The sequence below is a fragment of the Balaenoptera ricei genome, chromosome 3 (assembly GCF_028023285.1).
Source record: "Balaenoptera ricei isolate mBalRic1 chromosome 3, mBalRic1.hap2, whole genome shotgun sequence".
Lineage (NCBI taxonomy): Eukaryota > Metazoa > Chordata > Mammalia > Artiodactyla > Balaenopteridae > Balaenoptera > Balaenoptera ricei.
Window position 1 is genome coordinate 146,919,825 of NC_082641.1, and position 26,866 is coordinate 146,946,690.

At 42.3% G+C, this 26,866-nt stretch overlaps 1 protein-coding gene across 4 annotated transcripts in view; it reads left to right on the forward strand.

The window, feature by feature from the left end:
• TENM2 (teneurin transmembrane protein 2) overlaps window positions 1-26,866 on the forward strand; it is a 998,550-nt gene that overhangs the window by 466,727 nt on the left and 504,957 nt on the right. The window contains exon 1 of one of the 4 annotated variants that reach the window (XM_059917650.1): window positions 1,278-1,416. The exons of the other annotated variants lie outside the window; for them this stretch is intronic. Within the exon in view, the coding sequence (XP_059773633.1) occupies window positions 1,278-1,416 (139 nt within the window). Of the gene's footprint in view, window positions 1-1,277; window positions 1,417-26,866 lie in introns of those variants that run through there. 4 annotated transcript variants of the gene reach the window in all.

Below are 26,866 nucleotides of genomic sequence, written 5' to 3' on the forward strand. Positions count from 1 at the left end.
TGAGCTGCTCTATTGCTTATAGATGGGCATCACTTAGAGAATCTGTGGATGGGATTTCTGCCCTGAGTTTCCAAGGAGGTGTTTGAAGAGGCCACCAGTAGCAGTGCATTCTGGGGTGGTGCATAACACATTCATAGGTGCCTTCCTGCACGTGCACCCAGAGCCCTTGGGGTTGAGCCTCCACGCCCAGTTGCTCATTCTGCTGTAGGTACGCATAGCCATTCAGTTGCCTTCCCCACACCATCTGGAGTTGGGCTTCGTTGTTTCTTGGTAGAATTGTCTTTGTCTTGCCATATCAATGTCATCCACTTCAGCCATACCCTGGCATTCCTTTAAAAAAAAAAAAAAAAATCGAAAACATATCCAGAAACATTGCAAGAAGAAAAGCCCTGCTATCTGGGTGTACAGGCTACAACGAGACCTTTCTTCCAGACATGATGGATAGCTGTTTGTCCTCTTCTCCCCCAGAGACTGCATCTTGTATGAATGTTTGCCTTCATCAGCCCTTTGACAGTTAGGAACGATAAGAAATGGCAAGTACTTTCTAGTTCGGAAAGAGAGAGAGAATCCCTTTCAGACTTGGTAAGATTTATCTAAAGGTAACTGACCAAGAAGGAGAACTGACCCCACTTCATATACAGGTGCTTTAAAATCATTTGACAACAGGTAGTTAAAATGTAAGTATGCCATTCTGTCAATCACATTCTGTCTTTCTGGATTTGAACGCTTGTTTCACTTGAGGGAAGATGATATTGGAACATTTTATGGCATCCATCAACAAGAATGTGCACGTGGTTTCAAATAAGGGTTTCCAGCCTTCTGAAACCAATTACTTCTGCCTAAGTAGAAATGCCAAAGCAGAGATATGTCAGCAACTAAGAGAATAGTTGTTTGAAGTAATAATAAATACACCCAATGATGATTCTGTACACATACACACACACATGCACAAACCTTTTTAAGAGATATTTTTAAAAGTCTGTGTCAAACAGTGTTAACCCAGAGAAATGCAGAAATGTCAGACATGGGCAGGACTTGCGGTTGGCATTTGGCTGCCAGCGGGGGAGGCGTCCTCCCACACTAATTCCTCAGGAAGCTCATGCTGTGTCTGTCTACAGGGAAGGGAGAAAAAAAGGGAGCAGGGGGAGAGCAGATACTGCCTCTGATGTTTTTCCTTCGCAGCTGGAGAAGGCCTCAGCTGTGTCAGGCTGGGACTGCTGGTGATTTTCTGTAGAGGGGACCACATAAGGAAGAGCAGCCCATCCCAGCTTATGCCAATGGTGAGCCAGCCTCTCCTGATCGTCAGCGTGGCTGGCACAATTGAATGCAAGCCAGACTGCCTCTCATGGAGACGCGTGAGTGCCTCACCTCTGCCTTTGAGTCCTCTCCATGGGAAGGTTGTGATGGAGTCTCTGGGTAAGGATAACGGAGGTGCATGCACATGGGGCTTTGCAAGGACCTTTCCTAATTGACAGAGTAGTTGGCGCATTTTCTTTAAGCCTTCAGTGGGTATTGAGGGAAGGATGGGGGACTTGGCAGGGAAACTGCTCTTGCCTGCAGCTCTCTAAGAGTAGCCGTGGATTCTTGTCACCGAATAGAATTTCCAATTCCTATCAAGCTGTGGATCTGCAGTTTTTTCTACTATCTTCATGATGGCTGCCAGGTATGGCATCAGAAAAATATTCTGTGAACATAGATATAAAATGGGATTGATTAACTGTAAACATCTGTTAGGTCAAGCATCTTATGTCTATTGCAGAAATATTCTTTCAAGTGACTCTGTCTACATATGTCACATTTTTTCACCCTCCAGAGACCTATTTGTGGTAGCTCTCTGTGCACTGATTGGCTTTACCCTTGGCTGTAGCTCTGTGTTGAGGCATTTTATTTTTTTAACATCTTTATTGGAGTACAATTGCTTTACATTGTTGTGTGAGTTGCTGCTGTATAACAAAGTGAATCAGCTATACGTATACATATATCCCCATATCCCCTCCCTCTAGGGTCTCCCTCCCACCCTCCCTATCCCACCCCTCTAGGTGGTCACAAAGCACCGAGCTGATCTCCCTGTGCTATGCGGCCGCTTCCTACTAGCTATCTATTTTACATTTGGTAGTGTATTTATGTCCATGCCACTCTCTCACTTCGTCCCAGCTTACCCTTCCCCCTCCCCCTCCCCATGTCCTCAGGTCCATTCTCTATGTCTGCGTCTTTATTCCTGTGCTGCCCCTAGGTTCTTCAGAACCATTTTTTTTTAGATTCCATATATGTGTGTTAGCGTAGGGTATTTGTTTTTCTCTTTCTGACTTACTTCACTCTGTCTGACAGACTCTAGGTCCATCCACCTCACTACCAATAACTCAATTTCGTTTCTTTTTATGGCTGAGTAATATTCCATTGTATATATGTGCCACATCTTCTTTATCCATTCATCTGTCACTGGACACTTAGGTTGCTTCCATGTCCTGGCTATTGTAAATAGAGGTGCAGTGAACATTGTGGTACATGACTCTTTTTGAATGATGGTTTTCTCAGGGTATATGCCCAGTGGTGGGATTGCTGGGTCATATGGTAGTTCTATTTTTAGTTTTTTAAGGAACCTCCATACTGTTCTCCATAGTGGCTGTATCAATTTACATTCCCACCAACAGTGCAAGAGGGTTCCCTTTTCTCCACACCCTCGCCAGCATTTATTGTTTGTAGATTTTTTGGTGATGGCCATTCTGACTGGTGTGAGGTTGAAGCATTTTTTAAAACAGGCAAAAAGAGAGAGGGGAAATGATTCATTCTATTAACCGAACTTTTCTTCAAAACATGGATGATTCTTGCGATCTGTATCTGATATTTAGTATGCTGAACAGATTTTTAAGAAACTCCTGGTGTATTCTGCTGCAGGTGCTGGGTCTGTTGACACATCTTCAGGTGTACTATTTGCCTTCAAAGGGCACACTGCTGTCATGGCAATTTAAATAGAGTAATAATAATCCCTTGCATTTCAGGGCAATTTATGTTTTACAGAGTTCTTTTACTCATTTTATCGAATTGATCTCATTTGATCATTACATCAACCCTGTGTGGTAGGTATTATGATTTTTATTAGCTCCATTTTGTGAAGGAGGAAACTAATGGCAAAGGACTCATCCAAGGTCATACAACTGAGAAGTGTTGGTACTTCACTCCTCGTCTCAGGCATTTTTTTTCTTATGCAAATGACCTGTAGGTGGTAGAGACACAACACACAAATACAGGTTCCTACTTCCATACTGTCTAACATATATTTGCCATTTTCCTTGTGTGGCCCACTTCTTGCTCTTCAGGCCACAGTAAGGACAGTGTGGAGCAGGACAAGTTCAATTTGAGTGTGCGATGCCTGCCTTTCCTGCTGCACACATGCGTACACACGCGTGCCGCATGTGCACGCACTCTGCTCCCTGGGTTTAGGGGCCCTGAGATGCTGTGAATTTCCTGTCATTTAAAAAGCAAATCATTACTAAATCTGATGGAGGGTTAATATTCAGTATCATGACTCTAGAGAAACAGAAGGCCGATTCTATAGTAGTGTGATTTCATCGACAGTTGTTTGAGTAGAAGGGATCAGGGAGAGCCGGGGGAAACGCCAACATCCTTCACATCATCACACATCAGGTCCCTCCGCGTTTGAGAACAAGCGAGTGTGCCCCCAGCAGCCAGGGAGGGCAGACGCCCTCGTGGAGCTTAGCGCTCTGTCGAAAACTGGCCAGCCAGAGACCTTGAGAGCTAAGACCCGCGCGTGAAGTATCTAGGGACACTTTCTTTTTTTGGCTGCACTGCGCAGCATGTGGGATGTTAGTTCCCCAACCAGGGCTCGAACCCGTGCCCCCTGCGGTGGAAGCACCAGGGAGGGCCCTAGGAACACTTTCTAATGGCTACCTGGATGAGCCTCATTGGATTCAGGCGGATACAATCCCCTCCTCCCACCCCTCCCTTCCCCCAACCAAGGCTCTGCTTCCCAACATCCGCATTCAGGCTCAACAGCAGGTGTCCACTGACTCTGTCAGAACACAGGGATGCGACTTGAACTGTCATGACACAGGCTCCCATGAATAGGGAGGCATCTCTTTTCAGGTCTACCAAGTATGCTTGGCAGTACTTTCTTCGGCAGAAAGAGGGCGAGGGATTTTGCGTGATATTATTTCCTTTGTCAGGAAAATTTCACATTCTCAAGCCGCCTTCTTAGATCACTGAACAGTGCCCCGGTTACTTTCTAGAACAAACACATGCCCTCCCACCTCAGCCACCGTCTGCTTTCGTGCTTTCATCCACGCACACGTACAGAAGTGATACAGAATATCGCCAGAGTTGGCCTGGTGAGGGCTGTCTTTTCAACTTTCTTTTTGAGGTTATTCTGAAAAATCTCTTGAGACATAGGTGGAGGGTGGATTCATCAAATCTTAAAATGTCAGAGCTGGAAGGCAGCATAAATTGCATGTGGTCCAACTGTCTCATTATAATGATGAAGAAATCAAGTCCCAGGGAGGTTGAGATTTGTCCCAGTTTATCATGATAATGACTGTGTTCCATATCTTGCATGTGTCCTTCACGTGCCCCTCCATCTTTCAAGACCTTGCTCTCTGTCCTGAAAGCTGACCACATAGGCTGCATTGTGGGCGCCCTTGTCCTCTGGCTGCCAGCTGTTTACTCAGTGGGAAGAGATCAGAGGGTGGAGGGAAGGGGGGCAGGGTACTTATCACCAGCTTCCTCTTTGTCGTAGGGCCACGAGCTGGCTATTTCCCTGTCCCCGAGATGCCAGCCCTCTTAGGTGGCCCTCTCCATATAGTTTTCTCTTTCTGGTTCCCCTCGTCACTCCCTCCCCTTGACCCTTGACAATGCCGGCAACTTCCCTCTTTGGCTTGCCCGAGAGCACTGCACCAACCCTTCTGTTTTCCCTGATGCCCGACCACAACTTTTAAAATAGTCCACTGGATAAGCTTTCCTCACTTTACCCAGTTTGTGTGTCACCTGCTTTCAGGCTGTGACCTTGACTGACATAGTAACAGCCGGAGCTAAAACTACAGCCCAGCTGGTTCTCCCTCTTCTGACCCCCCTACCCTGTTAGTCCTTACACCATACTTCGTTTATTATGGATAGCTTAATACTTTGCATAAATACATTATCTCTTATAAATACATATTGCTGGTCACTATGAAAAGTATTAGCATTCAGTGGTTAAACGCATGTGTTCAAAGTCTTGGGTTCAAATCTCGGTTCTGCCACTTACTAGGTGTTTCTTAACTAGCAAGTTGCTTGACCTCTCTGTGTCTCAGTATCCTCGTTCATAACTAAAATGCTATGGTGAAGATTAAATGATACCAGTGCATTCAGAGGACTTAGTACACATAAGTGTTCAATATGAAGTGTTCGTAAGTGCCCAGCACATGGTAAGTGTTCTGTAACTGTTAGGTTTTACTAGCATTTGCTCTTTGTCAGGACTCAATTTCTGTACATGGAAACATTTATTAGGACTCTAATTCTGTAAGTGGAAACTGTGTAGATTTTCCTGAGCCTTGCACAGTGTCATAAGATTTCATGAGGATGAAGTCGTTAGTTCCCAGGAACGCCGAAGAGTGATGGGGAATTGTTGGGGAGGTGCTGATGAGTAGGGACGTGAGTCATGGGGCTGCGAGGACAGATGGAACAGGAATGCAGACAGCGCCCTGACGGACAAGCCTAGATTTGCCCGGAAGCTGTGCTCTGCCTGGGAGGGACGGGAATCAGCTCCCTTCCAGCAGGGTGGGTGTCGCTTCCCAGCTGGCGGACCCGAGGGGAGATCATGGGATCTGTTGCTTGAGAGAGACAGTCATGAGCCTGGAGGTTCCTGCAACAATAAAGATACAAGGGCTAGTTTCCAAAGATGCCGACGAGTCCCCACCTGGAGACAGGATTTCTTTACTTTCAGGGTGTGAAATAAAGCATTGGGTTCTTTTTCCAAAAAAGTAGATTTTGTTTTTCAGAGACTTATGCTTCCTTTGGAATTGTTGATGAATATTCAGAAATGTGAAATGGGTTATATTTGAGTGTGGTCCTGGCGAAGAGTTGTGGGTATTTGGAGAGAGGGACTGGACCATCCTAAACTCCCTAATCAAGTAGAATGTGAGGCGGGCTCCTCCCCGATTAAAACTCCGTGTGGTGCATTTTCTCCTGGTCTCCCCAGAGGTGTGGTAAGTCCTGGCTTCCCTTACTTACGTACAGTGTCTTCTCTCCTATCATTAAATAGGAGCCTGGGACATGCCTCTGGAAGAAAAGGAAATAAAGTCATCCCATCTTCTATTGCCCAGTGACAACCCTCTGTTATTACTTTATGTCAGACAAGCAGAGAATTGAATACCCTTTTGGAGACTGTAGGAACCTAGGAGGAAGTCCACGCTGTACTGTCTCTGTGAGTGGGTCCTAACATCCTACTCAGGCAGCCGGGGCGCCTCCCACTTGACCCCTTTTTCCCTTTTCTCCTTTGACTAGGATTTTGATTTCTGGTCCAGAAGGTCATTAACCCTGGAGCCGACAGTCAGATGGCATTGAGGCTGCCCTAAGCGCCCTTGATGGAGTGACTTGTAAATAAACGTCAGTCCCTAGTGAGTGTGCTGCCCCCCATAGCTGGCCTCTTGTTGCTCTGTCCACCCCGTGTGTCCACACTCCCGCTCAGCAAGGCACCCACTGAGCGCCTCTGTGGCACCGTGTCCAGGACTGTCTGTGACTAAGATAGTGAGTGAACGCATCCTCCTTTCTCAACTTGCTGCTGTACCTCTTTTCAGTCTTTTTTTTTTTTAAATTAATAGCTACTTTATTTATTTATTATTTATTTTATTTATTTTTGGCTGTGTTGGGTCTTCGTTTTCGTGCGAGGGTTTTCTCTAGTTGTGGCAAGCGGGGGCCACTCTTCATCACGGTGCGCGGGCCTCTCACTGTCGCGGCCTCTCTTGTTGCGGAGCACAGGCTCCAGACGCGCAGGCTCAGTAGTTGTGGCTCACGGGCCCAGCTGCTCCGCGGCATGTGGGATCTTCCCAGACCAGGGCTCGAACCCGTGTCCCCTGCATTGGCAGGCAGATTCTCAACCACTGCGCCACCAGGGAAGCCCCAGTCTTTTTTTTTTTTAAGGAACTTTGTCAGCGAGTCCTCTCCCGAATATGCTATTTAAAAGTAAATCACTCTCTCTCCTACCCAGCCCCCTCACTCTCAATCCCCTTTACCTCGTTGTATTTTTTTAAATTTTTCTTTCTTTTTTTTTTTGTTCATGGTACTTCTGAGTTTCTGACATGCTATGTAGTTATATATTATGTTATGGTTTCTTTGCCTCTACCCACTGATACATAAGCACCACCAGGGCAGGAAACTTGGTCTATTTTGTTCAAAAATATATCCCATGGGCCCAGAATGGTGCCTGGTACATGGTAGGTTCTCTGCCAATGTTTTGCAGAATGAATGACTAACCAAGCCTCCCAAAGAGGCCACTCCAAGAGATTCCTTAACTCTAGAAAAAGGCCCAATGCTGTGTTTTTCTCCACCTTGAAGACTGTGAACTGCTATTAGGAAAAATCACTCAAAAATCACATTCTATGAAAATGTTAGTATCGAGGCAAAAGAGAAATTTGTCTTCATAACTGATACATGTTTCAGCTTTCGATTATTAACAAATTGAAAGCACAAGGTTAAAATCCCCAAGTAGTACGCGACCCGACAAAATGCCCTGCCAACCTCTGATTAAGGCCAAACAGCCTGACGTGAAGCATCAGAATCTATCCCAGGGCCCTCTGCGGAAACTGGCATCTCCACTTAGCTTCCTGAGTTTCCCAACAGCTGTTCTGAGCTCGGGCCCTTGACATTCCCCCTCCCACCACAGAGGCATCCAACGATGATCATATATCCACTGGGCCAGAGACAGAGAGAGAGTGCCAGAAGGGCCACATCTAACAACATCACTGATGAGAAAAGTTTCATCAACTTTGAATCATCGGTATGTTTGCACCAATGAGCTGAGGGCTGCAGGAATCAGCTGTGTGGCTGGAAAGAATTAAGCAGATGCGGAAGTACCGCCTGACTTGGGGCTAGCCTGAGGAACCACGTAGTTCTTGATTCTCAGATGGCTTTTTGGAAGGGAATCAAAGTGACTAATTTTCCATCTCTCTCTCACACACACAAACACACACAGTGTGCGTGCATGCATACACAGATCTAAGGTAGCCTACAAATGAGCTAAGAATCTGAGCAGCTTTTTAGGAGGAAAAAATCTCCTCCTGCCACATCCCCAAACACCCTTATTTCTACTTTTAGGTGTTGGGAGAACCTAAGCACGTCCGTGATCTGTTTTTCATCTGCATAACACATTCGAGCTTCTTTATCAGGTAGAAGAAATTCCACTAAAGATCAACAAGAATGCATAATGTTTGCAGTGGCCAATCATTTTCTCAGAGCTGCTTCCCTCCCCTTCTTATCTTCGTGTGTTTCTTTTGCCTATGTGAGACCCTCTGGGATTTAAGTTGGTGCCCCAATATGCAGAGTTCTGGCTGTCAACGGGCAATGGTAAGGTTAGGGATGAAAAGCCGATTTTAGATACTCTCCTAGCATTGATCTCTGATAATCAGAAAGGCTTTTGCTGTGCTGGTTCACTTCTGTGCTTAGGCAAAGGCTTTGACAGATTTACTGCCACAGCGTTTTCTATCTATTATAAAGTAGCATCAGCATTCAGGGTGCCGTTTCCCTTTCTCTGACCCAGTTTTAAAAACATCCAATTCAAGGTGCTTCATTGAGTTTACATAGAGGTTGCAAAGCAATCAGAATTCCTCCTACAGTTGTTACCACAAGAATTGCTATAAGGCCCCTGTATCTTGCCCTCCAAAAGCTGCTGTCTTTTGGTGTGAAGAATGACTGCCATGCAGGAAATACTTTACCAAAATCCATCCAATTGAACTGTCAGAGTTTTGTTTTGTTTTGTTTTTTCCCTTCCTCCCTTGATTCCTTTTCCGTTATCACTGATTTTCTAGTTTGTAAAGTCCACGTTCACACTTTCTCTCTGGCCTGCCTTCTCCCTGCACAGCAATTCCAGAAACCAGTTCTGTGGCCCTAACGCACACGCTATTGAATATTGGCACTCCAAGTCGCACGAGTTTATTCCAACTCTCTCGTTGAAGGCAGCCCATGCAAGGCTTACTGCTTAGAGAAAAATATGGTCTAAGCAAGTGAATGCTTTAAAAGATCTTTTTGAAAAGTGCTTCTTGAGGTGGATTGGTTTGTGTCCCATCCTGTCTGCTGTGTTCATTTTCTCTCTCACCTACACAGGCCATATAAAGCACAGCTTTTACCAACAGCTTTTCCCAGCTCACAAGTCAACGTCATTGTGTTCTTTCCATTAGATTCTTTATGCTGAGTGTTTGAAATGGCAGCCTCGAGCTCCCAAGTGATCAGCAAATGTCAAGTGTCCCCAAGCACAGAAACCAGCTGAGATACTAAGACACTGCAGGCTGAAGGAGAATTGTATTATTGTTAGGTTTCTGGTGGGACAGGGAATAGGAGAAAAGGCGGGGGGTGGGGTGGGGGTGGGGCGGGGGAGAAGATGCCTCACACAGACACAAACACATCATCTTCAATTGCTCAGCATCTTTCGATAAACAAAGTCACGCTAACACCACATTTGGAGGCAGTTTGCTAACTTCATTACCAACCTTGCCTTGAACAAATGGTAACTGGCAGTAGGTACTTCTAACTTTTCATGAATTTGTTTTAATACCTGGAATGTTTCTCCCATGTAGGCTGAACTTCCTCTCACTTTAAATTGTCTGTTTACTTTAATGAAGCCTTCCCCAGCTCTCCAACGTGTTGAGCTTGACAAGCATTAATTTACAGAGAGCATTTTTTTTCCTTTTCTTACTTTTTTTTTTTCTTTTTTACTTTAGCCCTTTCATGCTTGCAAGGCAAAGAAGCCAGTGAACAACTGACAAGCAATACATTGTTAATCCAGGCTTTCTAGGGGAGAAAGGACTTAACCAATGAAAGTCTGAATTTCCAAGCTATTCCTGCTGATGGTCTACGTTGTGTCTCTTTACTTTGGCTTCTTAAAATAGGCATCTTTAGATAGGGTCTGGCCAAGAGAGAGATGCTGAGAAATTCTCAATTTCACATTCCTGCTGTGGCAAAAAGAAAAAAATTCATAGTTGGGGGTAAATTTGAGAGACTGCTGAGTCTTCCTTCCACTTCTTGTAACTCCGATTTGACGCTCCAAGCTGCTATTTGCTTTTTTATGTCTCCGTCCAGATTTTACTTCTCCCAGGAAATGTTCAGTGACCACCCCTCCCCATGCCACCCACAGTTAAGTAAGGTTCCTCTTCCCTGCTCTCATGGCACCATCTGTTTTTTCCATCACAGTGCTTCTTATATCCTATTTAAATTAATTTAGCAATTTAATTTAAATTGTCTCGATTGTCAGCTCTCCAAGGAGTGAGATGCTGTCTCACCCTTTGTCAGATCCCACCTGGCAAAGAGCAGCTTCCCAAGAAGTAGACCTCTGGTGGGATGTGATTTGTAAGCTTTGTGATCTGGAAGCCAGAAAGAGCGCTCACTCTTGCCTCTGTGTTTCAGACAGTCCATTGAGTCACATGTGGCAAGTAAGCCTACCTTTTCAGAAATAAATAGAGCACGTTCTTAAGCAGAAGGGGGGCGCTGGGAGACGGCGAGCCATGAGGATTGCCTCTTCTCCAGTCTGTCACCCTCATGCAGAGGAGATCAGGGCCAGGATGCATATTTATGATCTCTGGATGAATGTGCCTTCTTTACCTGCCCGTGGGGAGCTCTCCCACGAGTCTCCCCTCCACCAGCCACACTTCCCTGCTTTGATGGATGGAGCTGACTGGGCAAATTGCTATGCTGATGAACTGCTCAGCTACCTGAGCACATGTTCCAGGGAGATCTCCAGGGATAAACCACATTTTAGAGAAGGCTTCATCCACAGCCTGGGGTGAGCCTTTTAGCCCTGACCTAGTGGAGTTGCTGGGGTAAGGAAGACGAACAGACTACAGTTATCGCGCTCACTTTTTAGCAACCCCAGTGCCTGTCCTTGGGCTAGAAGGAAACCTTACTGCATTTTTCTCTCCTCCCAGAAGGTTATTCAAATTGAGACCTCGAGGTCTGGGTGTCACTGTGCTCATTGAAAGAGGGAAACCAAGAAGCTGAACTGAAAGCACTTAAAGGCAGGATGCATTACCTTAAAATATGCAGATGGAAAACTGACATTATTGTCAATGTCAGAAGTCACCTTTCTGAGTAAACATTCACCTCTGGGCAAATGCGGGGCTGTGTTTCTTTCCGTTTACAAATGACAGTATGCAAATGCAGGGGGGTTGTGCCCCAGAACTCGGAGTTGTCTTCTTTCATCTATCTGTAATGAGGAACATGCAGGAATCTGTCAAAAAAAAGGCACCCTGGGCTTGATTTGTTCCTTCTGAATAGAGGGGATTTCAGCGTTAAATCTGCCAGTTGGTTTTGTGCCTAAGTATTACATCAGTCTCTCGTATGATCTTGCATCCTGTGTAAAATGCAATATTGGGGCCTAATGGGCAGGATTAGCAAGAGCTGGGAAGCCATAAATGAAAGTTTCTTGTTTCTCGAGAACAAGTTAGAGCTTTTATATTATCTGCCGCGGAGCTCGGTGAATTTAAATATATCTCTTGGGCTTTGGTAATATTCGTGTTAATGTCAAAATTGATCCCATTGTTATTGAGACGTGTGGGTTTTTTTCAGGTTGAAGACCCATAGTGCCTGTTGCCAAGGCTGATGAATATCTGAGTGGGATAGGTTCCTTCCATCCTTTTCCCGGAACTAAGTGAGGTTATCATTGGTGCCTGCTACCAAGTTGTGTCTGTAGGTTTGCCTTTTCCTGTAATTCACTCATAAACGTAACTGATATTTTTTGAGTACCTACTATGTGCCAGACACTCTCCTTGACTCTGGGGATGAAACAGTGAACAGCAAGATCTGGGCTCTTCCCCCATAGGATTCCTACTTAGATATGGAGAGAAACAATAAAGTAAACACACAAGCAAAAAATTATAATTGTGCACTGACATCAGTGCACCATGGGAAAAAGAGGATGAGAAGAGAGGGAATTATGGGGAGGGAAACCACTAGATCTGTTGGGGACAAGACAATATTTAAGCTGCGACAGAAAGGATGAGGCCAAGCCAGCCTTGAAGATGGAGGGGGAAAGAGCTTTCAACACAAAATAATAGTATGTGCAAAGATCCTAAACTGGGGAAGAGCCTGGGATATTTGAAGAACTAAATGGAGACGAACATGTCTAGTGCAGAACAAGAAGGCAGCGTGGGATGAGATGGAATTAAAGAGGCTCCTGCAGAGAATACATCATACAGGGCCTTGTAGCCACTGGAAGGAGTTTACCATTTTATCCGAAGTGCAGTTAGAAGCCATGAAAGAGTGTTTCTTAGTTCAGTTTATATCTTTTAAATCTATATTTTCACACCTATTAGGATGGTTATTATTATTTTTTAGAACGGCAAGGCTGAGGAGAAATTGGAACCCTTATGCGTAGCTAATGGGAATATGAAATCGTATAGTGCTTGTACAAAACAGTGTGGCAATTCCGCAAAATATTAAACCTAGAATAACCGTAGGATCCAGGGATTCCACTTCTGAGTATATTCCTAAAAGAATTAAAAGCAAGAACTCAAACAGGTATTTGTACACCCATGTTTGCAGCAGCAGTATTCACAATTACCAAAAGGTGGAGATAAACCAATTGTCCACTGACAGATGAAAGGATAAGCAAAATGGGATATATGTATTCCACTATATGTATAGTGGAAGAGTATTCAGGCTTAAGAAAGGAATTTCTGACACATGCCTCAATATATGAACCTTGAAGACATTATACTAAGAGAAATAAACCAGATACACAAAATAAGTATCATATATTCCTACTTATATGAGGTACCTAAAGTAGTCAAATTCATAGACAGAAAGTACAACGGTGATTGCCAGGGGCTGGGGGAAGGGGGGGGGGGGCGGGCGGGGAGGGAATGAGGAGTTGCTGTTTAATGGGTATGGAATTTCCCTGGAAAAGGTGTCAGAGTTCTGGAGATGGATGGTGGTGATGGTTATACAACACTGGAAATGTACTTAAAGCCACTTAATTGTACACTTAAAAAGGATTACGATGGTAAATTTTATGTATTGTATATTTTACCATCATTTTAAAATGCTTTGAAAAAACCCACTCTATTTTATGCTAGCTAGAAAGGCAAGAGAACAGTAGGGAAGACAGATAATTGCTTCAGTCCAGTATTAAGACAATGGTAGTCCAGTGGCAATAGAGATGCAGAGAATCAGTGGATCTGAGACATATATTAAAGGGAAAAAGCTACAGGACTTACTGATGGATAACATCGCAGTTCTTTATAGTTTGACCTCTGATACACTTGAAGCTTTTAGACCACACTTATGGGGGGGAGGGGGGGCGGGTAAAGACTGGCAGAATCCCTTTGACTGGCAGATGTGTTTAAGCTTGACATCTTGGTGTATGACAAGGAAAGTTTTATTTTTAAACCTTTCAGTAGTCTTGGATGGAGTATGGGAGCTATTGCTGTTGACATGTGAATATTTGCATGCACTGTCACACAGCAGTCATATGCTCTGTGTGAGCATGGCTTGTCTTGTGATTTGCAGGGGTAACTAGCATGTGGCTGGAGTTGTTCACTCCCTTCCTTATTAGTAATGCACGTCTTCCATTAGCATATGCAACTAACTACTCCCTTTCCCCTGTGTAGTGCTGACATTCATTGTAATGATTTATTATCCAAGCTAAATAACCCTCAATGTGAAACAACAAACATGGCTGTGTTTGTATTTTCCATTTGTTTTGTTTTCTCTTTCTTGCTTCCGCATAAGTAGATATTTCTTTACATGATAATTACATGGTGCGGAAACAAACAATTGGAAAGCCCAATAGAAAGATTATGAATGTGGTTTTTTTTTTTTTTTTTGATTGAAAATCTATGCCATTTTAGTGGCATCCCACATAAGTGACTTGGAATTTAAAAATTATTAGATTATTAAGATGTTTGTTAGGAACAAACACTCCATATAAGATTTAATGATCTATGAAAGGGCCACATTTGGGCTTCCCATAGAGCCTCTGAAGAGCCCAGGAGTCTTGTTTTTTTTTGTTTGGAATGTTTCTGGAATGACCTGAACCATGTTATAAAATGGTAGAGAGTATTGGCTGGGTCTGGAGCTCAGCAGTTCCACTGCCTGAGTCATATCCCAGCCACTGACTGGCTGTGTAACCTTAGGTGATGCACTTAAGCTCCCTGAACCTCAGTGTTATCTTCTATAAAATGGGACAATAGCCATACCTATCTCCAGAGGTCCTTGTGATGATTAAGTGAGATACTAAATGTAAAGCCTTTGGAACAGTGCCTTAGAATAAATGCTCAATAAATATTAGCTGTTATTATCATCAGTGAATTGCAAACTATATGCCCATGAGAAAGACGTTATGAAAATAAATGTATGTAGAGACATAATATAAAAAGATAGAGAATTAGACTGGTGGTTGCCAAGGGGGAGGGATTGGGGGAGGGATGGTCCGGGAGTTCGGGATGAGCAGATGTAAGCTATTATACATAGGATGGGTAAATAACAAGGTCCTACTGTGTAGCACAGGGAACTATATTCAATATCCAGTGATAAATAATAATGGAAAAGAATATAAAAAAGCATGTATATCTATGTATAGCTGAATCACTTCACTGTACAGCAGAAATTAACACAACATTGTAAATCAACTATACGTCCACAAAAAAATTAAAAAAAAAGAGAGAAATAGACACACTGAGGTCATTATTGTGTGACTATGTATGTATGACAGTGAAATTAATGTGAGGAATGCTTTAGAGTTTATGGTGTGCTTGGTGTCCACGATAAAGATTTAGCAGGATTTTACCCTGTATAACAGAGATTAGAAATCTTGGTCCATAACTAGTTTGATGTTATTGCAAAGGCACATCCTCACCCACTCTGGTTACTCTGTTTCTTATTAGATTTGTTGCCCATTTTAATCACAATGACCCCTCTTCACATCATTCTGGACATTGGAGACTATTCATTGGCTCATGATAGTTTCTATAACTTAACATTACAGAAAACTAATTGTATTGTATTTCATCCAGTTAAAGCTACTTTACCTGGCTTACTATGGGCAGTTCTGTTTTCTAAAGAAGGAGAAACACTAATTTTTGGTTGAGCTGCAGCTTAAAAATCTAAGCAGGTTTTTCTTGCCACAGGCTTTTCCCCAATAGAAAATTGTTATTGATATTTTGTAAGTATATTCCGTTCAAAGGTAAAAGGCTGTTTCCACTTGCCATTTTTCTAGTGATTTTTTTCCCTACACTGTGTCTGCAAGTCAACACTCCTGGGCTCAATTAAAATATGTATTTAGCCACTGGATTTGCAGAGAGATGATCAAACTTGAATACTAATACCTGGGCTATTGCCTATGAATACTAGGATGGTGCACATTGAGGGATGGCTTTCAAGACAATGGCCAGTGAAACCAGGATGCGTGGCACTGATTACAGCACAGCACACACGTACAGCTGGATTTTGCAGAGTTTTGCAGCAAACACAGAGCGTGGCTCATTAAAATCACAATTCGACTGAGATTACGCCCAGTCTCAATCATACGAATTATGGGAAATTTCAAAACCACCAAAACTATGCCACTTTCTACCTTCCCAGTGCCTAGCGGTCCCACAGGCTGTCCTGTTAGTTTTTCCTAACCTCTGCTCTGAAGACCTAACACATAGCATCATGATAGCAACTGATATTTGTGGAGTTCTTACTGTGTGTAAAGCCCTTAGCTCCTAGCTGAGGATGGAATGATGACCCAAGGCAGGCACAGCCCCTGTTTCTTGGAGCTTTCATTCTAGGGATCAAGGAAGAGGTGATGTAGTCACCTTCTGGGAATTACAGAAGGTTTCCCTAAAAAGGTGCTGATTGGGCAGAACCATGAAGGCTTAATGACTAGGAATGAGAATCTCAGGCAAGAGAAGCAAGGTGCCTATGGCCGTGTGGCAAGTGTGGGCATTGCCAGGTGGGGAACTGGGAGAGATGCTGGGTGTCTGGAGCCAGGAAAAGCAAGGTCCAGAATAATTCTGGAGAAGTGCTAAGGACCAGTCCACCTAGAACATGTTAGGAGTTGTGTCTTGACTTCTTAGACCAGCTTAGGACAATAGTAGGTACTGTTGATACCATCTTTCCAATGCTTTGGCAAATTAAAGCTTAAAGTGGTGAAATAACCTCCTTCCTCATCTAGGAAGTGGCATATGGAAGATGTGAACCATAGCCTGAGCTTCTAATCACCCTATTATAGTTCCTCTGTTAAGATGCTTCCCAAATATTTTCATGGGGTTTTTACTCAAAGTGTCATCATCCAGTGTCAACGTGGTCTTTCTGTAGAATCTGGTACTTAAGTCTGCCATTGGTTTGGTTGGCATCAGAAAGAAACTAAGCTAACTGCTGGTAAACTAAATGGAGTACACAGATGAACACAACTGCTGTTATGTTTACACCAAATCCTGGGTCTCCAAGCCTCAGGGGAGGCTTAAAAATTAGAGTTTGAATGCTGTTAGTCCCCTTGGGCAGCACAGTGGCTCAGAGAGGATCGTTATAGCTTTCTTAGCTGAGAACAAGTTGTGAAGTCCAAAAAAAGGAGTTCAAAGAGAGCAAAATTAGTGTCATATTAAAAAAGGGTTACAGTGTATTTAAGGAATGAAAATAATCCTCTGAGGTTACATACAAAGAGGAGAAAAGAAAAGAGAAGGGGAGGGGAGGGAAAGGAACAAGAGAGAGGGGGAGGGGAGGGGAAGAGAGAAGAGAAACATTGCTACATTATAAATCGGCTTCAGTCATATTCTCTCCCTCTCCCTCTCTCCCTGCCCCGCTCCTTCCCTCCCTCCTCCTCCCCTACCCTCAACTTTTGCTTTGAAGCTGAACTCTTGATAGATTAGCCCACCACTAAAGAAAGTGCCCTCTTTTACATGTGCAAGCTTCGTAATTGCTGCAGAAAGGTACTTAGTGGCTCATAATATTCATATAATCAGATTGGTTTTGAATCCTACCTCAGTGGAGGATGTTGGAGTAATCCAATTCACACCTGTTTACCTTGTCTGTGTGGGCACTTCTTTTTCCCAATCATTTCATCCTTTCTCTTGGCCTCAGTGGGTGCCATCAACAAAGAGATCCCAGTATCTCTGAGAACAAGTCAATTACCAGACCAGAAAGAAAAGGAACAGACTTAAATGTTTGAAGAGGAGTGGATTCTTTTTTTTTTTTTTTGCTTTCTCGGTAAGGGTTGAAACGACCCTGAGGCTCTCCACCCGAGGCTACGGAAATTTTGTTGGGCAGTTATATCTCAATTCAGAGACAACTGTCTCCTGACCAATCCACTCTGAGCTTTGAACATATGGCTGTGTCTGATTTCACCAGGGAGAGTTTTGTAAGATCTCTATTCGAGGGAGCGGCCACTACACAGATGAGTGATACACTCCTGGAATTAATTATTGCTTGCCAAGTTTGAGGATTGATTCGCTCTAAGCCCAGAACTAAGAACTCATCTTAAAGCTGAAATATTTTTTGATCATCTGGGTCCAGCTCCCCTTCGTAGACCCTCTAACCTGATGCCATGTGTACTTTGCTATTAATGGTAGGCTTTGAACTCCTTAGTTTGAATTTCACTTTCTAATCATAAATATATGAAGACAGTAGGGGCCATGCATTCCCTGGGCCTGATAATTAAGAGCGAGCCTACCTTGCAACTCCAGGCTTCCTTTTTTTCTGTGAAGGCTGCCTTTCTTCCTGAAATGAAAGTGGCATTTCAGCCATCTGGCATAGGCTGCTGTCAATAAAGGAATCCAATCACATCTTACCCATGTTATTTGGCGTGAATAATGAGCTTAGTCTTTATAAATAAATATGTGCTCCCTAGAATATAGGAGTGGCCTCCAGAGTTGCTGATCTTTCCTAAAATGAATACTAGTTGAACAAATAACATATCCCCCCCAAAAAAAAAATTCCTAATAATTGCTGGAATCTAATGGGAAAAAGTAGCATGGATTACTGGTGATAGCTGCCTGTCAGTCTTGGAAATCTACCTAAAGGCATGTCAGCTGTGTAAAGTTTTCTCCAGACCAGCGTTTCACTGTCAGGCCATCTCACTTAGGGCTTGATTAGCTTTTCTAGGCAGCGTGGCTCTCTACTCTTTTGGACATTATCCCAGCGGGCATTCTCCTAGGTTTCCCTGGGGAAAGGGTACAGGCCAACTTCTCTCATTTTGTGTTAGGACTTTGAAGTGTGACGTTTTCAATTACCTACCAGACCTGGTATTCTCTCTGAGTAAAACGCCAAGTATCAGACCCACTTGTCTGCAGTCCTAACATTAAAAGCGCCCTATTAATAATTTGTTGCATGTAGATGGCCACAGTGCCACGTTTAAGCACCTCCAATAGGCAGGTTTGCATGTTAAATAGAATCAGTATCCTATTAACCAGAAGAATGAATAAAACTATTCTCCATTTTCTATATGTTTAACCTCTTTGAAACTACTGACAGGTCTTTTATCTTGGAAGTATATTTTACAGGGGAGAAGACTTCCTAAATATGATTTAATTCTTTTCTTCCCTCCGGAGAAACAGGATTTAAAACTTTGTGCTTGTCCCCTCCAGAAAAGGCTCAACCAAACAGAATCAAAATATCACAGCAGTGAAAAAAAAAAAAGATGCTGTATTGTTTCAGAGTCCAGATCTGTCTCTTGTGATAAAGATATTTAAATCCTCACTATTCACAGGTACAAGCCAATCTGAGCCATGGAATGTATCGAAATGATAGAAGGCTTTCAAGTTGAGCATTTTTGTGTGTGCGCTCCATGGTTGGAAATTCTGTTGGAGAAATATGGTTAGACTATTTTGACAATTTTTAACCTGCTTAAATTGGATTTTTTAAAGTGCACAAATTGATGTTCTGCCTACTTGGAGAATGTTTTAAAGATACCAGGACTTCAAAGAAAAACAGTGAGAGTAAATCAGATGCAAACATCCCTGTATGCATCCTAGCAAAATTAGTTTAGCATTTCCTAGGGCAATGCTAAATTAGAATGATGCTCAGACATGAGGGTGAGTACCACTGGTAATCATCTTTTTTTTTCATGGAGGGGGGGCTGAGAAAAGGAAAGCTATTTTTACATCTTGTGAGAATCACTGAATGACATCAACTTCATCATTATTTTTCAAGGGTGCCATTGAGAATTCGTAGTGTTCCTGCCACTGTCATGGAGAACTGTGTCAATTTCTGACCCATTGGAATTTGGGGTGTCAGGGGGGCTTTCTTACTCTCCCTGTTCTTTGCTGCCTTCCTATTTGATCATCAGATATCTTTCTTTTTTCTTTTCTTTTCTTTTCTTTTTTTTTTTTAACTGCAGGGTAAATTAGGTCTCAAAAACAGCAACGTATATTAGACACGATATCAGCTCTAGAAGCTGAAAGCATTTTTTTTTTTAAATGAAGCCAGAGAGATGGAGTGATCTGCTTGATAATAAAGCTTAGCTTTAATGCCAGCTCCATGCTGTTACAGCATATTACTAAACAGCAAGAAATGTGGCACAGATGTTGTGGCGGCCATATTTTACACCATCCAAAAGGTCATGTCGCTTGTTATTACATTCAGAATCAATATTAAGTGAGCGTTCCAAATTTCAGCTGTCAGTTGAATTTATTGCTGCAAACCAAAGCTGAAGGGTTCTCGACTGTGATTCAAGCGAGCTAACAAATTAACTAATATAAGGGCATGCCTAGAAGAAGCAGGTGACCCACATGCCAGCAGCAAAAGCTGAGTTCTTACATAGCTGTGAGAAAGGGCTGCCCCGGATGCCAATCACAAACAATTGTCATCTCAATATTTTACAAAGAAAAAAAAGAAGGCAGGAAGGTTCCTAGATGCTCAGGTGGATGAGATATGCTAAGGGCAGCTTCTTTAGGTAAAGCGTGAGATACACATATCTGTCAGACAGTATTCACGATGGCTAGCACATCTTGCAGATGGCTTGACCTGCCTCGCCAAATTTGCCCAGAGGTCAGGTCGCCTAACCTTAACTCCAGAGCTGTCTTTCAACCTAGACGTGGAAACACTACACCAGGTGCAAATTATGCTGTATTCTTCATCTTGCCATTTATCATCTCCACAGGCACATCAGGGATCATCTTTCTTAGCCGTAGTCAGCTCTAGAAAGTGTACAAAAATATCTAACAGATGGATATCCATTTAATTAGTACATGGACACCCACAGTTGCCTAATATGGTTTATTAAAGGGAACGGGGAATTCCAAGTTACTGAGAAGGAACTGCAGGTATTGTCCTGTTATCCAGCCATCAGATCAAGAGTCTCAGACGTGCCATACCGATGTGTTCTGCACAGAATGGTTGGTGAGAAAGTAGAGGACTGTTGGCAGTAGTCTGCAAGCCTGCGAGTCCACCACGTACCCATGATTTTCTCTGAAAGTATTTTTAAAACCTATCCTCAACACTGTGTATGTCCGTGATACAGTCTCACCAGTGCATCTGTTGGGAGGATGAACGTTGCCCAGTTAGCAAGTGGTCCAGAGGGTGTGCTGGGGCTTCTGCAGGATGTGAGATCTCACAAGGCCGTCCCACCAGGAGAAGTGAGCAGGAGGAAACCAGGTTGTATGGTCCCTTGGCAGATGGAACTTCTCTCCTGAGGATTTCCAGCTCTTGTTGGTGGAAAATCTCCTGAGATTGTGGATGCATTGGTAAGCTTCCAAACTGCTGGTAACTAAGAAGTAGGTTTAACTAGGGCCCTCAGATACTTCCTTGATAAAAATGGTACTCATTTTTGGAAATTTTCGCTCACCCTGCCTTCTGTTAACAAATGCAAGTAATGATTTTTAATTGACTTTACTAGGAGTGTTCAGGAAAAAAATCTGTAATTCTAGTAAATAAGTACTTGAGTCAAGGACTATTCATTATTCAAGATTCAATAAACATTTTTTTGAGTACCTACTCTGGGCACAGTCTATGTTCAATGCTCTGGGATAAAAAGATGAACAAGACATGGTTCCTATTCTCAGGGACTGGGAGAGAAACAGATGTATTTCAGTAAGTATAATGCAGTGTAGCAGTGCGTTGCTTAAATTGTTTTACCTTTTGACCCAGCAAGTTTATTTCTAGGAATTTATCCAAAGAAACAGTGTGCAAAATTATGTTTAAATGGATATTAGTTGTATCATGGTGACGGATAGCTAAGTAGATGCTCAATGACTATTTGTTGCATAAATAAATATTATGAACTACTCATAAGAGCAGAAATGGGAAATTCTAAATGTAACAAAGAGAATTAGCTGAAGATGACATCTAAAAAATAAAAGATTTCGGAGGAATTTAAAATTCTGTGAAGAATACTTTATAGCATGGGAAAGATTTCTCAATTTATTGTTTAATGAAAGAGCTTACAAACAAGTATGTGTAGTATGATTTTGGTTTTGTGGAAAGAAAAAAAATACAGAAGAAAAACATTCATATGCTGTATGACCAAACCAACTGATTGATGGGTTAACTAAAAGAGTAAAGCAATGAGTCATAAACATCAATCCATACATATCTAAATAGTTTGTTTCAACTTAAAATATAGAAAAGTATTTTTTTCCACTAATCCTAAACTACACTGATCTTAAGGGGCAAGACTAAGCTTTTTCTTTGAGTGTGAAATTGTTTCTTTCTTGCATAAACTACTCACATTATGCAGTCTGTATGATTTCCTATTTCAGTTCTTTAAAGTAAAGCCAGAAATCAGATGGCTTGCAAAGAAGTCTGAATCCTGAATCCTTCTAGATGTTTACATGTTCCCTAACAATTTTTTCCAGTTGTATCCATACCTAATTTGACAGTATTGTTTGTAGCAATTTGCATGCATTGAGTTTTTTCAAAGCACTGAACTTAAGAAAATGCGTTGTGTTTACACCATTTTATTGGTTCATGCTATATTTAACTGAATTGTGAAATTAGATTAAAATACAACTGGCATAAATAGGTTTGGGAACAAACACAATTTAAAGGAGCAGAAGGGAGAAGGTTATTAGAGAGTAGCCTGCAAACTGCATGCTGTGGATATGCTTGTACGTTTTACGGAGGGTGCACAGAGTACGGGCTAATCCAGCAGACCACTCAAGTGAAAGTTGATTAGGGGAGCTTCAGGTGCATACGTTAGTCAGAAGACAAAAGCAAATGACCAAAAGAACACAAACCACAATGTTAATAGTGCTTATCTCTGGAAGGGGAAATTATGATACATTTGTATTATTTTTCTCCTTTTCTGTATTATTCAAACTCTTTACGATGAATACGCATTCTTTTATTAGCAGACAAATTACTCATTCAATTAATTAATTTTTAAATAAATATTAAAGATAAAAGATGCAGTGTGCCTCGCACTGGGCTATATGATGCAATCAGTGTTTGAGAGGTGGTATGACAGATTTGTTAGCAGGACTGTCTTTACACTTGGGCTCCCTGGCTTTGAATCTCAGAGCTGCCACTTTTTACATGTATACCGGTGGGAAAGTTTACTGTAAACCCAGTTTCTGTAACTGCAAAATAGACATAGTAGTAATAGCATCCAACAGCCAGGTTGTTGTGGAGATCAGATAAAGTATATCAGGACCTAAAAAAAACTTCATGATGCAAAGGACTTACGTATTAGCTAGTCTTGTTTTACTATTATTTTTCTTATGTCAAGGGGCCAAATTTCTCAATTGTGAGCCAAACTGAGCCTGTTACTCAAAGAAAAATGCAAGTAAACAAATGATTAAGCGAGAGCACAAGTATTTGTCTTGATGCTGTGGGAGACGGGTTGGCAAACTGCAACCCATGGCCCAAATCTGACCTACCGCCCATTTTTGTAAATAAGGTTTTCTGGGAACACTGCCACGCCACTGATTTATTTATTGTCTATGGCTGCTTCCACGCTCCAGCAGACAGAGTTGAGTAGCTGTGGCAGAGACCACATGGACCGGAAAAGCTGAAATATTTACTCTCTGGTTTTTTATAGAAGACGTTTGCCCACCCCCTGCTGTAGGGAATTCATCGAGTATCCTTATGAGTTGGAGTAAGAAGAGAAGGTTTTGTGCGCTAGAAGGAGGTGGACCAAAGGGATACTGAGAGGTGTGTCCAAATGATGTGTGCAAGGAATCTGCTGAAGCCAATAAAAAGTATGGAAGGACAGGCTCCAAAAATAAATTAGAGTAGACCAATGTGAAGATCTTTGTTCACAGCAGCGACAATGCTTAGGTCTAGTGTGTTGGGCCACAGTCTGTTGATCAGGACAAACATAACATGGCTTAAAGGAGATTATCTGATGGTGGGGTATGTGCAGGAATTAGAGAAGGTAAACCTGTAACTAGAGCATCAATAGGTACCTGTTAGAGGAACATGGTGATGAGAAAATGGGGTCTCAGCAAGATTAGTAGTGGGATGGAATAGAAAATTAAGTTTCACGTGGTCCTTAAATCCTTTTAAGAACCATTTCCCATATTCTCACAAAGAAAACACCATGGGCTTCTTCCCTGGAAACAAGCTTAGTAACATGTAGTCAGCAGCAGAGTTCATCAACGTTAGCAGAATAGCAGTCTTTTCTACAAAAGGTATTAAAATAATAATTGCAAAATGGGATGCTTCTTCTGGATAAAAAACCTAGATTAGGCTCAGAATGTCTTCCTTCAAAAGTCATGCATTCATTTATGTGTAGGCTGCATAAGCGTCAGTTTGGGGAAAGAGCATTAAAATGATCTTATTCTATCAGAATTCCCTCTGCAGTGGCAAGATCTGCGGGCTTACCTTGCCAGTTACCAACGTCTGATCTGACTCACAGTCAACTTAGCCCTTGGCTAATGGTGTCAATGGCAGTAACGCATATCAGGCTGTCGCCCAGAGCTTAGGGTGTCTTAGGCCTTTATTGTGGTACAGAACATCATAGTGGTAATGAGATGGAAGGAAAAAAGTTTCTTTCCTAAATGTAAAATGAAAAGGAAAGCATCCGGCATGCAACCTTTGAAACACCAAGTAGACAGGCAGTGGTAGGCCGTGACATCGCGTGCTGGGTGGAAGTGTTTTCATACTGCATCTTTGAGGTCCTCTGTTAATTATTAAAGCCTCCATTGACAAAAGATCTTTAGCAACTCAGAACTAAGAAACAACCCAACAGCATAGATGATGTTAGAGGAAACATTCACTGCCCTACCGACCAAGAACCTCTCTAGAAAACAATAGGATGGGGGCAGGTGGCGAGGTGGACATAGTCTTCAGTAGCCTAGACCATACGTTGTGAGATCCCAGATGCACTTTCACCATGTCCAAAAATTCTCAAGATTGGGTGAATATGCTGCAGACTCTTGAAAAAATGAGAACGTATTACTTCCTGTTATCCTTTATACAGTGACTTTACTAGAACCCACGCTCCCTTTAGTCTTGCTACTAGCAGGCTCAGAACAACATATACTAGGGCAGAACTCTTTTGAATAACTGAGTTTTAAGAGATGTATTAGTCAGTGGTCCTCCACTTGATGTTGGAGTCAGGTAACACACCAGAATAAATGTGGCTTAGAGAGACAGGCTTCCTGAAATGCTTTATAAGCCCTGGCATTACAAAGATCTCCTACAGTTGCTGCACACAAAATCTGTGCTGTTCCCAACACAGCTCTATAGAAGGCTACGTCCAACTGCATTTGGGGCAGTGGGAGAGGGAAGGAGGAAGGGACGAAACGCAGCCACCTTTATACTTTGCCAGGAAGGATTGTGAGCCATCCTTCAATGTTCCAGAGGTGCCAGGGCCAGCCTCCAGGAAGCCACAGGACAAGTCTCAAATCTTCCAAATGTATACAGATAAGGGAGAATTTCCCAAAGCATGGGACAAGTATCAACGGTGATACTCCAGGGGAGTAGCTTTTTCACATGCTTGACATTAAGTACATTGAATCACATAGCAAGCCCAGTGTTAGCTGTATTCACTCCTTCAGTCCTTTTTATTTTTTTAAAATAATTTTTGTGTTATTTATTCATTTACATCTTTTTTAGATTATAATCGTTTTACAACGTTGTGTTAGTTTCTGCTGTATGACAAAGTGAATCGGCTATATGTATACTTATATCCCCTCCCTCTTGGGCCTCCCTCCCACCCACCCTCATCCCATCCCCCCTCATCCCACCCCTCTAGGTCATCACAAAGCACCGAGCTGATCTCCCTGTGCTATACAGCAGCTTCCCACTAGCCATCTATTTTACACACGGTAGTGTAGATATGTCAACGCTACTCTCTTTTTATTATGTCAAAAAGAAAGCCTTCATTTGATACTAGCATGTCTTACTTCCTAATACAGTCAATCCTTATGATTCATGGATTTCTATGTGTGAATTTGCATAGTCATTAAATTTATTGTTAACCCCCAAAATCCATACGTGTGGCACTTGCACAGTCAGTCATGGACGTGTGCAGAGCAGTGAAAAATTTGAGTTGCCCTGTGCACACTCCCAGCCGAGGCTGAACAAGGAGACATTCTGTTGCCTCCTTTCAATTCTCATAGTGTTAAAAAAAAAAAGTGTCCTTTCACAGTCTGTTTAGTGCCATGTTTTTCACTTTTTTGTGGGGTTTTTTTTGGTAATTCTGCTATTTGAAATGGTCCCTGAGCTCAGTGCTAAGATACTGTCTAGTGATCCTAGGCACGAGAAAGCTGGGATGTGCCTTATGGAGAAAGTGCATGTGTTAGATATGCTTTGTTCAGGCGTGAATTATATAGTGCTGTTGGCCATGAGTTTAATGTTCATGAATCAACAATAGCTATTAAATAAGATGTCTTTAAACAGAAACATAAAACAAAGCTATATATTGGTCAGTTGGTGAAAATGTTGTGACCAGAGGCTCATAGGAACCTAACCCTTTATTTCTCCTAGGAGCAAAGGTTCAGTATTCCCTAATGGAGTGTCCTTGGTGACTTTAAAAAACATAACTATCACGAATAATAAGGATCATACTTACAATTAGCTGGCAGTAGCATTTGCAGGAAGTTGTAAACACTTTTGTTTCCACTTATTTGTTTTTCATCTTTTACATTATTTATCTTTGCTGTTACTTTCGATTTATGGCATAAATAGTATTGTAAAGTTTCCTTGTGTTATAAAGTAACAAGTCAAAGTTTTTCCCTAGATACATTTATTTAAGTGAAATAACTGAGTTCACTGAAATAAAAAATATTAAGTCAATGATACTGTGTACTAGGAAATATGGTAGTAAATATAAATACAAAATAACACGTGAAGGAGGTAGCAAAAATATAAATTCATGGGAGCCTAGAATTGGAGAAAGCGTTTATTCTTCACCTTTCTTATTTTGCCTCCTTAGAGTCTAGTTCTGTAGCCGTGAGCACATTGAATAGAGGTACTGTGACTTAAAGGAGTGCAAAAAGTAAATAAAAGGGATGGGGTGAGAGTATGGGCATTCTAAACTCAGGCTATAAGCCTTGACCATCTAGACAGAATTTACGAGGATCGTGGATTAGGAGTCTTTTATATTGTTTCTAAGTTTTCTTATAATTTATAGCAGGCTTCTGAATTAATGTTAATAACCTAGCTCACCAGACCTGGCCTTCAAAACACAAATTGTCCAATCACCCGAGCAAGCTGGTTCTCTCTCATCTGATAAAGACCACCCACGTGCACCCCTGGGAAGGGAAGGTGCTCCTGCCCTGTCTCAGTAAGGCACTGAGATCATTTC